This window comes from Bos taurus, chromosome 22 (assembly GCF_002263795.3).
Source record: "Bos taurus isolate L1 Dominette 01449 registration number 42190680 breed Hereford chromosome 22, ARS-UCD2.0, whole genome shotgun sequence".
Classification (NCBI taxonomy): domain Eukaryota; kingdom Metazoa; phylum Chordata; class Mammalia; order Artiodactyla; family Bovidae; genus Bos; species Bos taurus.
In genome coordinates this window covers 49744401-49757657 of record NC_037349.1, presented here as the reverse complement: position 1 = coordinate 49757657, position 13257 = coordinate 49744401, and the positions used below count along the sequence as shown (strand labels likewise).

General features: G+C 52.3%; 1 protein-coding gene across 1 annotated transcript; it reads right to left on the bottom strand.

Annotated features, from left to right (window-relative positions):
• Positions 1–2166: 2166 nt before the first annotated feature.
• On the bottom strand, positions 2167–7585 carry CISH (cytokine inducible SH2 containing protein). Its single transcript, NM_001046586.1, has 3 exons — positions 7463–7585; positions 3991–4211; positions 2167–3749 (listed from the first exon to the last, which is right to left on the bottom strand). The coding sequence occupies exons 1-3, from the start codon at positions 7480–7482 to the stop codon at positions 3226–3228; spliced, it is 765 nt and encodes a 254-aa protein (NP_001040051.1). The 5' UTR covers positions 7483–7585; the 3' UTR covers positions 2167–3225.
• Positions 7586–13257: the final 5672 nt, after the last annotated feature.

Here is a 13257-nt window from a genome sequence, read left to right as displayed (position 1 = left end):
CAGGGTAATGTCTAGGCCCACTCTAAGCCATTCAGCGTTGTAGTGAGCACTGCATAAGGTACAAAGCCCTGTGTGTTTCCAGCACCCTGTGGACACCTTGACGCCTCCCCTCTGTGGACAGTGAAGGGCGTCCTTCCACTCCAGCACTGTCTGGGACAGGAAGAGCCTGCCTTTGCCCCTCTGTGTCCACTGCCTACTCACTGGATGACTCAGATCCGGGGGTGGAGCAGACACAGGGGTCATCTCAGGCATTCTGGGAGTCACAAAGGGGCTGGGATCTAGGCTGAAGCAATGAGAAACCACAGACATCCCTGGCAGGGCCATGGTGCCCTGGACGAGGTGTGTTGCCGGGCCCTGCAGCCAGCAGTGGAAAAGGTGCCAGGCGGGACGCGTGGACCTGGTAAAGATAGCCCTCACCCACTTCTTGCTCACTCTCACCCAACAGCAGCTCCATTCTTTGCCACGCCTCTCTCTGTACCCCCAGGGTTCTACACCTCCAGAGTTCTTGATTTTTATCCTGTCCTGCCTCATCCTTGTCATCAACATCACTCCTCACAACTTCCTGTCTTCAATCTGCTGACATTTGCCTCTTTGCATCTGCAACTTTTAGTTGTCTAATGGCTAAGAAAATAGAAAGGTTAGAACTATTTCTGAAATGAGGGCTGAAAGGCCATGAGTGAGTTTCAGAGGTACTTTCCTGTGAGGGAGTCAATGGTGTAGAAAGTTTCAGGACAGAGTAGGATTCCAGGTGCTGAAGTGCTCCAAAGGCAGACCATCAGATAATGGAGTGTTTTCATTTTACTTGCTCTTTCACCTACTTCTGGTACGCAGGACCCTGACTGAAAGAGTCCCCAAACCCCAGTCAGCCTAGGACAGAACCCCATCAGACCCATCCCAGGCCAGACCCTGTGGCCAGCCACTATCCCCAAGTCAACTGTTCTACCCTGCTCCACAGAATGACCTTCCCTAGGCCTCCTTGTGATCAGGAATATAAGCTCCCCGGTCATGCCCTGGTGCCTTTGCAGGCCCTGTACCTTCTCCTTGGGATGATCCAGCCTGACTTCTCTGTTAAGCCTCGTCATCTCAAAAGACGCTGCCCCCGGGAGTGGTCCACAGCTCCCATACCCCTGGTATTCCACCTGCATTTAGTTGGCATCTCCTGTTCACACATCTTTCAGGTCTGATGCTCCTCTGCTAACCTCCCCGACCTGGCACTGGGCAGTGACCCTGCAGGCAGTCCCACTAGTGCCCTGCATCCCACCCTCCAAGGGGAAAAGAGGGAATGAGTGGACAAGGGCTTCTCCCTACCCCTTCCACTATAAAACTAACATTATGGTATCTGGTCCCATCACTTCACGGCAAATAGAAGGTGAAAAGGTGGAAGTAGTGACAGATTTCCTCTTCTTGAGCTCTAAAATCACTGCAGATGGTGACTGCAGCCATGAAATTATAAGACAATTGCTTCTTGGCAGGAAAGCTATGACAAACCTAGACAGTGTGTTAAAAAGCAAAGACATCATGTTGATGACAGTAGTCATATAGTCCAGGCTATGGTCTTTCCATTAGTCATATATGGATGTGAGAGCTGGAGAGTAAAGAAAGCAAAGCACAGAAGAATTGAGGCTTTCGAGCTGTGGTGCTGGAGAAGACTCTTGGGAGTCCCTCAGAAAGCAAGAGGATCAAACCGGTCAATCTTAAATGAAATCAACTCTGAATACTCTTTGGAAGGGCTGATGCTGAAGCTGAATAGAATAAATAAATAAATACTTTGGCCACATGATGCAAACAGCCCTGACTCACTGGAAAAGACCCCGATGCTGGGAAAGACTGAAGGCAGGAGGAGAAGAGGATGACAGAGGATGAGATGGTGGGATGGCATCACTGACTCAGTGAGCATGAACTTGGACAAACTCTGGGAGATGGTGAGGGACAGGGAAGCCTGGTGTGCTGCAATCCATGGGGTCATGAAGAGTCGGACACGATTTGGTGACTGAACAACAACAATAACAACCCTCTCCACTCTTCACTGGGTGCCCTAGCAGGGCCGGCTCAGCCACACAGGTCTCTGGGCCTCTGCTGACCCAGATGTAAAGTGGGGGATACTGACAGTAAGATCGAAGGGGACAGACGGTATACGACTCAAAAAAGGCCCCTCTGAGGGCTCCATACATGAAAGGTACAATTTTATTGTCATTACAGAAAAAGCAGTGAAAATAAAAAGACTACTAAACTGTTTTAAGTAGTAATTATTTTATAAAGTCTCGTCAGATATGGAGTTTCGTTCCCTCTCTTGTGTGAACGCACTTTTCTGGGCAGGAAGCAGACCCAGCAGAGCTGGAGCAGTGGCCCCCCAACGACCATGCTGCTCCCTGACCCGGCCCCCAACTCGTGCAGGGCCTGTGCCCCGGCGAGACCAGCTCTGTGCAGATAGGGCTCGGCCCTGGAAGGGCTGAGTGGCAGGCTCTGCTGGGTGCTAACATGTTGGCTCCATGTTCTTGTTTATTCACCCATACTCCCAAAACAGGGCTGGAGGCCAAGGAGAAGGACTCCTTCTCTGGTGGATGGGTTAGTGCCAGTACATGCAGGACCACCTTGGGTCCAGCAGCGCATCTCAGGGTGAGAGGAACCAGAGAAGCTGGGGCCAGTCTGGGGCCTCTGGAGTGCTCAGGGCAGAGAGGAGGGGTCGGCTCACCCCGAGACCAACCCAGGGAGAATAAATAAATAAATACTATATAACTGTGCTGTCCCCTAGTTTGGTCTGTGCCCCCGCCCGGGGACTGTCACCATCAACCTCGGTTCCTCTGGCTGATATACCCCCGAGACAGAGGCTGGCTAGCTGGAAGGAAGGGGCCCGCCCCACCCTGTGGATGGAGCAACCAGGGTCGGCCAAGTCTACGCAGTTCAGGAGTCCGCAGCAGGTGAGTGGGGGACTGGGCCCAGCCCACACGGCTGAGATAAGGTCCTGCCAGTGCCCTCTCTTTTGACACATATGGCCCACCACAACGGAGTTGCGGGGGAGCGGGGGGTGCTGACCTCCAAGTCGTGTGAAACTTCCCCTGACCCCTCACCCCCAGCCTTGTTCCTGCAGACCGTTCCTGGTCTAGCTGCCAGATGCTCACGGGCACCAGGATGACTGGAGGAGGGGTCATGGGAGCCCAAGTCCAGCTGGGGCCCATATCCCCTCCAGGGTCCAGCTGGGTGAGGCCAGGCGGCTACTCGGCCGGGTCAGAGCTGGAAGGGGTATTGTCGGAGGTAGTCAGCCATGCGCCGGGGAAGCGGCAGGCAGTCCACGTCGACCACCAGGCGGTTGATGACCAGGCGGCACAGGTGCTGCAGGCTCCGGGTGCTGCTCCTGCGCACAAAGGGCTGTACCAGTTTCAGGTGAACGGCCGTGGCGGGCAGGGCTGGGTCACCGGGCGCATCTTCCTTCGGGGTGGGCAGGGCCGGGGTGGTGGCAAGGTCGGGACTGTCACTCCGGGTGTCTGCAGCACAGGAGGCCACGTAGTGCTGGACCAGGCTCACCACATCTGGGAAGGCCAGGATGCGAGGCCTGGACAGGCAGTTGGAGTCCAGGCGGAAGCTGGAGTCGGCGTACTCAATGCGCACGTTGGTGGGCCCGCGGGTGGTCTTGACGGACAGTGTGAACAGGTAGCTGGGGTGGGTGCTGTCACGTACCAGGAAGGTGCCCTCTGGCATCTTCTGAAGGTGTTGCCGGGCCTCACTGGCCGTAATGGAACCCCAGTACCAGCCTAGGCAAGTGGACAGGAAAGGAACCAACTGGTCACAGTGGAAAGTAGCTGGGTGCACCAACCCAGGGCATGGCAGGGCTCAGCCTCTTCTCATCACCCCTCCCTGGGGAAGGCTGGGGACCTTCCCTCCCGTCAGACTCTTCTGGCCAGAGGCTTGCCTCTCAAATTAGACTCAACAGGCAGAGCTAATCTTCCCCCGTCAGACTTCCCAGGACAATTCCTCCTCCCTCCTCAGACTCACCAGATTCCCGAAGGTAGGAGAAGGTCTTGGCTATGCACAGCAGGTCCTCCTCGGGGTCCACCACCTTGGGCTCCCTCTCTGGCTGGGCTGGGGACTCCTCTACTGCCTCCTCCAGGAAGGCGCCAGCAGACAAAGGCTGCATAACTTGCTGGGGCAGCTCCAGGGACTGGGCCCACAGGGGCCGCTGCCCAATCTGCTCCACGGCCAGCAAAGGACAAAGTCTAGAAGGAGGTGCATGGGCAGTGAGTGGAGGCCCTGTGCTCTCTCCATTTCCAGGGATCCCCTCTGCCCTAGACTGGCTACGTGGCCTCTGGCCAGTCTATCTCACTGTGAGCCCCAGTTTCCCCTCTGCTCACTCATGAGACCAGTACTCCACCTCCCGCTTGTCAGCACAAAAGGCCCCCTTGATGGCCTCCCCCACATATAAACCCTCTTCTGAAAGAGACTTTCCCACTCTCCTGCATTTATCAAAGAGCAATTATAGTTGGAGCCAGTATCCATGGGGAGATGGTTCCAGGAGATGGAACCTGTGGATGCTTGAGTCCCTTATATGAATGGTGCAGTACAATGAATACATGGGCTCTCTGTATCCCCAGGTTTCACATCTGCAGGGACAAAGGGCCATCTGTAATCTCTTCTATTTTGTACCAACCAAATCCATAGATCACTCCCTGTAGGCATCTCTAGTTCACAGTGGGCAGTTGGGGTTCCCACCACATAGATAGGATCCAGTGCAAAGAGGCCCCACAATGGTGCCCTCCTGGCAGAGGTGGCTGATTAAATACACGGTCCTGGTTGAGCCAAGGGATGGGTCACATGCTACCTCCCCATGGACAACAGTGTCTGGCAGAGGGACCTTGGTCTACACTGGCCAGGCCTTAGAGGCTAGAATTATCTCCCTGAACAGGTCAGACTCTCATCCTGTTCTCTCCTCCTCCCAGCTGAGGGTCTGGGGTACACAGTGGCCTCTAAAGGCACTTAAGTCCCACCTCCCATAAATATGAGCTCCCACCAAAGGGCAGGGTACTCATCCCACATTCCAGATCCCACTCTGACAGGCCTGCCCTACCAGACACCGTGATCTTAAGCAAACACTGCTCTTCACTAGAGGTCCACTTCCCCACTGCCCCAGTGAGGGGTCATCCCAGCCCAGACACTGAGGGGTTGGGCCACACCATATTCTCAGATGACTAGAATTGGGTTGCTGAACTGGCCCCAGTCTGAGTAGTAGCTTCTCTTTAAGAGAAGCCCACCCAGTGCAGTGATCCTGGGGGTTCTTGGGAGTGAGAGGCATGGCCCTGGTTCCTGTGGAAGAGGCTGCCATTCCTCTCCCACTCGTCACAAAAGAAATCCTCGGATCTCAGTTCTGGGTCTGGTTCTCTTCCAGGCCTCAAGACATCAGGATCACGTAACCTTGGGCCCTGCCCTAAAGGAGTGCTCATAACCCAAAGTCATAAAGAAGCAAAGGATGTTACAGGGGAGTCAGGGTCAGCCTGCTCCTGAGCTGAGTCTCAGGCCAGAGGAAGGAGAAGCAGCGAAGGCACAGCAGGCCGAGATGACGACATCGGGAAACACTGCCAGGTATTGTTTACACGGCAGGAAGAGGTAGGCAGGAGCCGGCGGCAGGAGCCAGGGAGAGGAACCAGCTCTGATGTAAGTTATAGGTGACTCTAGAAGATGTTAACAAATCAGGGGGCCGGCAACTGCTCATGAGAAGAAGGGGCCATAAGACCCTGGCACACCATAGCCTGGTGACACTTCTTCACCCCAACTCTGGCTACACTGTGGGAGCTCTGGACTCCCTCTAGAAGAGCTGGAGGCTGAGATCCAAGCAACTGGCTGAGGGCCTCCCTACTGGGACCCAGAGCTCAGCTCAGGCCAGGGGCCTTCTAGGACTATAGGAGGTGGTTAGCCAGTCAGACTGGATAGAGTCTCTGGGGGTGGCCATGTCCAAACAGCTTAGCATATGTGGGTGTAGAGACCTCTAGGGATGATGATATGATATCTGGATGTGTGAGTGGCTGTATTGGTCACCACAAGGTCTTGGTGAGTGACTATATACATCTGGGGAGGGGTGTGTCCACAGCTGTGTTATTGTGTCATGGTGGTGGTGGCTGTGGTGCTCCAGGCGTAGGTGGCCAGTATGTGAGGGTGCCTGCAGTGCAGCCAGCCTGTGCATTCTGTTTGGGGACATAAACTAGTAAAGCAAACTCAACCCTGAGCAGGTAGCCCTCAGCAAAGCTGACACCCCAAACCTACAGTTGGGAATTCCTGCTCCCTGGCTCAGGAGAGCACTAGCTGGTCTTGCTCCCTGACAAGAGCACTGGCCTGATGCACTGATATTCCAAGGGGGCCTTCAGCTGGAGCAAAGTGAGAGACTGTGGGACCCTAGAATTGGCTGGGGTCCTGTGAACAAAGGCAGAAGCATGGGGGAAGGTGTTTGGGAGTCCCAAAGTGCAGAGAGGAGCAAGGGAGATTCTGGAGATGCTCAGGGAGAAACTGAAGCACGTACAGTCTTCCTAGCACCTCCAGGTGCTGGAAACAGGACTGCTCAGAGCTGGGGGGCACTTCAGCCTTGCCCCACCTTCCACCCTTCCTCACTTGGTACGATACCAGTTTTGATAACAGCAGTCACTGGGCCACCTAATTCTCTCTGGCTGTGGAGCACCCACTCACATCTCCTTTCACTCACCCTGGAGCTTCTGAGCTCCTGTCAGATGAGTTCGGAGAGCATCAGACCCTTGGTTGAAGGGGACGCTGAGGTTCTGGCCAGAAGGAATGTGTTAAGAATGCTCAGCTGAAGCCAAGACTGTCTTATAAGCCCGCCCCCCGCCCCCCCCCCCCCCCCCCCCGCCCTGCAAGTTTTTGGGAAACTTGGAGAAGGGAGGCAGGAGCCAAGGCACTTCTCACATTGGGATCCCATATTGGACTGAGAGTAGGGATGAGGCCATTGTGAGGGGGTGCCTCAGACAGGACTGGGTCAAACCTAGTATCTTCCAAGAGCTGCTTATTTAGCAGGTGCCAACCTGGGTAGAAGTAAGGATCTCAGATTGGTTTCCCAAGAAGAGCCTAACTGCGAGCCTGAGGCAGGAGAGTGGATGGCAGGACAGAAAGGGGCAAGGGCTAGCCCATGGTCACAGTAGGTTATTGGGCCGGCAGGCCAGGGTAGAGCGCTCCCGATCCAGAACGGCTGGGCAAGTGAGCCACGTCTGGGAGGAGGCGCTGCCTGAAGCGCCCACCTTCTCCAGCCAGAACCCAAGCTTAGCCCACCCGGTGTTTCTCCTGTCGCTAGCTGACCCCCAGTTTCCGTACCCACAGTGCCAGTAGAGGTGGTGACGATGTTGTCACCTTTCTTTGTTATCACACTCCCGAGGTCTTTCTCCGACCCTCTTAATACTCGGTGGCTAGCACGAGGCCAGTTCTCCGCCGCGTCCCGGCGCGGAGCTGGGTTGGGGCAGAGAGCCGCGCTTACCCCTGAACGCAGAGGACCATGTCCCGGCAGCGGCAGCTGTTGCTCCGGAGCTGAGGCTCGGCCTGACGGCGGCGGCTGGAATGAGCCAGTGGGCGCGGATCGCGCTCGCAGGGCAGGCTCCCGGGGTGCACAGGCGGCGGGCCGGGACTGAGAGGTGGCGTCGCGGACGCGCCGGGAGGGCGCGGGGGGCGGGCCTGGAGGACAGGGCGGGGCGAACAGCCTAATCTTTTGTCCTCTGTGTCCCAGCCCTTCCCGGAAGCGACGTCTTCCTAGAACCGCCGGCTGTGCGGTCGGGCGGCGAGGGGTGCGGGTGGGGGGCGTCGGCTCCCCTAGTCTGGAGCCGAGGGCAGCTAAAGGAAACACCTTTGACAGATTTCCAAGAACTTTCCAGGAAAATGGGGCGGGGCCCTGCGCGCCGACCAGTCGCAGTGCAGGAGGTGGGGCCGAGTGGTCAGGGAGGGCCAATTAGAGCTCTTGGATTCGAGGCTGACGTAAGCCAAGGGGGTTGGGCGTGACCTAGAGACCAACCGGTGAAAACCAAGTTGAATGGGCTAGGGAGAGGCCGTTGCTCTACCTACCTGAGCTCAGATTTCCTTCGGGGCACTCCGCTTCGTTAGCGACAGGCCCGCTTATCTCTGAATAGGACCGGTGGCAGCACGAGGGCGTGGCAACGGGTCTGTCCGCCCAGCTAATGGCTCCTCCAAGGCGGTGTGCTGGTGTGCAGGCGCCCCCTATGGGCTGCACTTGGACCCCTGGACCCTGTGTGGGGCAGGCGGGTGGCATGGGTTGTAGTTTGGGGAGAAACATTAGGGGAGAAAAGGGGTTCAGAGGGAGTATCCAGATCCGAGTAGGTTCACGGATGGCCTGCAGCCACTGCAGCCAATAGGATCCAGGCGAGAAGGTTTCCGCTGGGAGTTGGGGAAGAAGGCGCCATCCAAACCTTTGCACTCTGCGGGGCTATCCAGTCTCAGCCCTAAGCTGGCCGAAATGACTACCGACTTGAGGAGACAGGCAAGGATAAAGAGCCCCCAGCCCACCCCACAGGACAGTTCACATGTGTCTCTGGCTTGGTGGGCCCCCTAAAAATATGGGAGAGAGACCTGGAGCTCCAAACCCCCAGAGATAAACTGAAGCTAGGGGATAAAAGTAGAGAGGAGGAGCAGTGACAGCCTCTCCCATCTACACGGAGCTCTGATACATGCGATCCTCAATAGCTGGTATTTCTCCCATTATTGCTGAGCCCCAGGGAACATGCCCCTACCATTGATCCTTTCCACCTTTTCCCATTCACTGGACTCACCAGGGAGTATCCTTAAAGGGGCTGCATACATATCCTTGAAGCCCGTGGGCCAGGAGATGAGAGAATTGGAGCAGTGGTAGGGTCCACTCCATCTTCCGGGTGTGTACCCTCCAAGTTCCCTGGAAAGAAGATAAACTTCAGGTCCCCTCGCAGGGATGACAGGCTCCTGGCAGTGTCCAGAGGCATAAATGGTAGTATCCAGGCTTTCCCCAGGGCAGACAGGGCTGAGCTTGTCCTGCCTGGGAGGGGATGGAAGACTGAGGGATCCAAAAGTAAAAGCCCGTGAAGCAGGACAACATGACAAAAATAATTGGTTCACGTGAGAAATGGCTTCATGAAACCCACTTCTCTGTCAATTTCCTTAAAGGAACTTGAACTTCAGTGTAGCCCCACTTCAGTTCAGTCACTCAGTCGTGTCTGAGTCTTTGCCAACCCATGGACTGCAGCATGCCAGGCTTCTCTGTCTATCACCAACTCCTGGAGTTTGCTCAAACTCATGTCCATCAAGTCGGTGATGCCATCCAACCATCTCATCCTCTTTGGTCCCCTTCTCCTCCTGCCTTCAATCATTCTCAGCATCAGGTTCTTTTTAAACGAGTCAGTTCTTTGCGTCAGGTGGCCAAAGTATTGGAGTTTCAGCTTCAGCATCAGTCCTTCCATTGAATATTCAGGACTGATTTCCTTTGGGATGGACTGGTTGGATCTCCTTGCTGTCCAAAGGACTCTCAAAAGTCTTCTCCAACACCATAGTTCCAAACATCAACTCTTTGGTGCTCAGCTTTTTTTATGGTCCAACTCTCACATCCATACATGATTACTGGAAAAACCAAAGCTTTGACTAGACGGACCTTTGTTGGCAAAGTGATGTCTCTGCTTTTTAATATGCTGTCTAGGTTGGTCATAACTTTTCTTCCAAGGAGCAAGCGTCTTTTAATTTCATGGCTGCAGTCACCATCTGCAGTGATTTTGGAGCTCCCCAAAAATAGTGTCTGTCACTGTTTCCATCGTTCCCCCATCTATTTGCCATGAAGTGACGGGACCAGATGCCATGATCTTAGTTTTCTGAATGTTGAGCTTTAAGCCAACTTTTTTACTCTCCTCTTTCACTTTCATCAGGAGGCTCTTTAGTTCTTGTGGTGTCATCTGCATATCTGAGGTTATTGACATTTCTCCCTGCAATCTTGATTTCAGCTTGTGCTTCATCCCGTCCAGCATGTCTCATGATGTACTCTGCATACAAGTTTAATAAGCAGGGTGAAAATATACAGCCTTGAGGTACTCCTTTCCTGATTTGGACACAGTGTGTTGTTCCATGTCTAGTTCTAACTGTTGCTTCTTGACCTGCATATCAATTTCTCAGGAGGCAGGTCAGGTGGTCTGGTATTCCCATCTCTTGAAGAATTTTCCACAGCTTGTTGTGATCCACAAAATCAAGGCTTTGGTATAGTCAATAAAGCAGAAGTAGATGTTTTTCTGGAACTGTCTCGATTTTTCGATGATCCAAAGGATGTTGGCAATTTGATCTCTGGTTCCTCTGCCTTTTTCTAAATCCAGCTTGAACATCTGGAAGTTCATGGTTCACATACTGTTGAAGCCTGACTTGGAGAATTTTGAGCATAACTTTGCTAGCGTGTGAGATCAGTGCAATTGTTTGGTAGTTTGAACATGCTTTGGCATTGCCTTTCTTTGGGATTGGAATGAAAACTGACCTTTTCCAGCCCTGTGGCCACTGCTGAATTTTCCAAATTTGCTGACATATTGAGTGCAGCACTTTCACAGCATCATCTTTTAGTATTTGAAATTTAGTATTTGCAATAGCTCAACTGGAATTCCATCACCTCCACTTGGCTTTGCAGTCCAGGATGTTTGGCTCTAGGTGAGTGATCACACCATCGTGATTATCCAGGTCATGAAGATCTTTTTTGTATAGTTCTTCTGTGTATTCTTGCCACCTCTTCTTAATATCTTCTGCTTCCATTAGGTCCATAACATTTCTGCCCTTTATTGTGCCCATCTTTGCATAAAATATTCCCTTGGTATCTCTTAATTTTCTTGAAGAGATCTCTAGTCTTTCCCATTCTATTCTTTTCCTCTGTTCTTTGCATTGATCACTAGGGAAGGCTTTCTTATTTCTCCTTGCTATTCTTTGGAACTCTGCATTCGAATGCGTATATCTTTCCTTTCCTCCTTTGACTTTCACTTTTCTTTTCACAGCTATTTGTAAGGCCTCCTCAGACAACCATTTTGCCTTTTTGCATTTCTTTTGCTTGGTGATGGTCTTGATCTCTGCCTCCTGTACAATTTCACAAACCTCCGTCCATAGTTCTTCAGGCACTCTGTCTATTGGATCTAATCCTTTGAATCTATTTGTCACTTCCACTGTATAATCGTAAGGGATTTGATTTAGGTCATACTGAATGATCTAGTGGTTTTCTCTACTTTCTTCAATTTAAGTCTGAATTTGACAATAAGGAGTTCATTATCTGAGCCACAGTCAGCTCCTGGTCTTGTTTTTGCTGACTGTATAGAGCTTCTCCATCTTTGGCTGCAAAGAATATAACCAATCTGTTTTCGGTATTAACCATCTGGTGATGTCCATGTGTAGAGTCTTTCTTCTTTTGTGTTGTTGGAAGAGGGTGTTTGCTACGATCAGTGCATTCTCTTGGCAAAACTCTGTTAGCCTTTGCCCTGCTTCATTCTGTACTCCAAGGCCAAATTTGCCTGTTACTCCAGGTATTTATTGACTTTCTCCTTTTGCATTCCATAATGAAAAATACATCTTTTTTGGGTGTTAGTTCTAGAAGGTCTTATAGGTCTTCATAGAACTGTTCAACTTCAACTTCTTCAGCATTACTGGTCGGGGCATAGACTTGGATTACTGTAATATTGAATGGTTTGCCTTGGAAATGAACAGAGATCATTCTGTCGTTTTTGAGATTGCATCCAAGTACTGCATTTCGGACTCTTGTTGACTATGATAGCTACTCCATTTCTTCTAAGGGATTCTTGCCCACAGTAGTAGATATAATGGTCATCTGAGTTAAATTCACCCATTGCAGTCCATTTTAGTTCACTGATTTCTAAAATGTCGATGTTCACTCTTGCTATCTCCTGTTTGACCACTTCCAATTTGTCTTGATTCATGGATCTAACATTCCAGGTTCCTACGCAATATTGCTCTTTACAGCATTGGACTTTACTTCCATCACCAGTTGCATCCACAACTGGGTGTTGTTTTTCTTTGGCTCTGTCTCTTCATTCTTTCTGTATTTATTTCTCCACTGATCTCCAGTAGCATGTTGGGCACCTACTGACCTGGGGAGTTTATCTTTCAGTGTCCTATCTTTTTGCCTTTTCATACTGTTCATGGGGTTCTCAAGGCAAGAATACTGAAGTGGTTTGCCATTCCCTTCTCCAGTTGATGACGTTTTGCAGAACTCTCCATCATGACCCGTCCCTACACAGCATGGCTCATAGTTCCACTGAGTTAGACAAGGCTGTGGTCCATGTGATCAAATTGGTTAGTTTTCTGTGATTGTGGTTTTCATTCTGTCTGCCCTCTGATGGATAAGGATAAGAGGTTTATGGAAGCGTCCTGATGGGAGAGACTGACTGAGAGGGAAACTGGGTCTTGTTCTGATGGGTGCTCAGTAAATCTTAAATCCAATTTTCTGTTGATGGGCGGGGCTGTGTTCCCTCCCTGTTATTTGACCTGAGGCCAAACTATGGTGGAGGTAATGAAGATAATGGCGACCTCCTTCAAAAGGTCCCATGCATGCACTGCTGCACTCAGGGCCCCCAACCCTGCAGCAGGCCACCACTGACCCACACCTCCGATGGAGGCTCCTGGACACTCACGGGTGAGTCTGGGTCAGTCTCTTGTTGGATCACTGCTCTTTTCCCTCCTGAATAGGCCAGAAGCTGCTTGCCTGGGATGGGCATGGGTGTGGAGGCCTCGTTACCACATTGATGGCTGGGGCTCCTGGAAGAGCCCAGCATGGGGCCCTTGTGTAAGGTGCTGTTTCTCCAGTAGGAACTATCTGCTACCCCACATTACTGTGAAGACAGAGGGGCTTCACAGCTTTGAACCTCAGTCTCCCTGGGTATAGACCCCAAGCTCTCTGCCCCAAGACTACCCCTACCCTCTACCTGTGACTACTGTACTGAACGCTTACTATGTGCCTGGTGACCTCAGCTATTTCCAGCCCCATTTCATTGTCTAACTACTACATATTGTCCCCTCTTTACAGGTGATGAAAATGAGGCACAGAGAGGTTAAAATATACCCTAGATCTCACAGGCCCAGCCCCACCCGCACCCCCCCCCGCCCCAGTCCACCCCAACACACTTCCTCTCTAGCTCTTGTGACAAGCCAACTCCTAGGCATCCTTCAGGGTCCAACTTTTAGGTCCTCAGTGAAGCTTCCCTGCCTCCAGGCCAGTCAACACCAGAGCACCCAGGGTCTCCTTGAAAGCGCCCCCTACAGAAATCAGTG

Coding starts and splice junctions, on each gene's coding strand:
- CISH (NM_001046586.1), bottom strand. CDS start 7,482: ATGGTCCTCTGCGTTCAGGG. Junction 4,212..7,462: donor ATGGTCCTCTGCGTTCAGGG/GTAAGCGCGGCT, acceptor ACCTCCTTCTAG/ACTTTGTCCTTTGCTGGCCG. Junction 3,750..3,990: donor CTCCTACCTTCGGGAATCTG/GTGAGTCTGAGG, acceptor CCACTTGCCTAG/GCTGGTACTGGGGTTCCATT.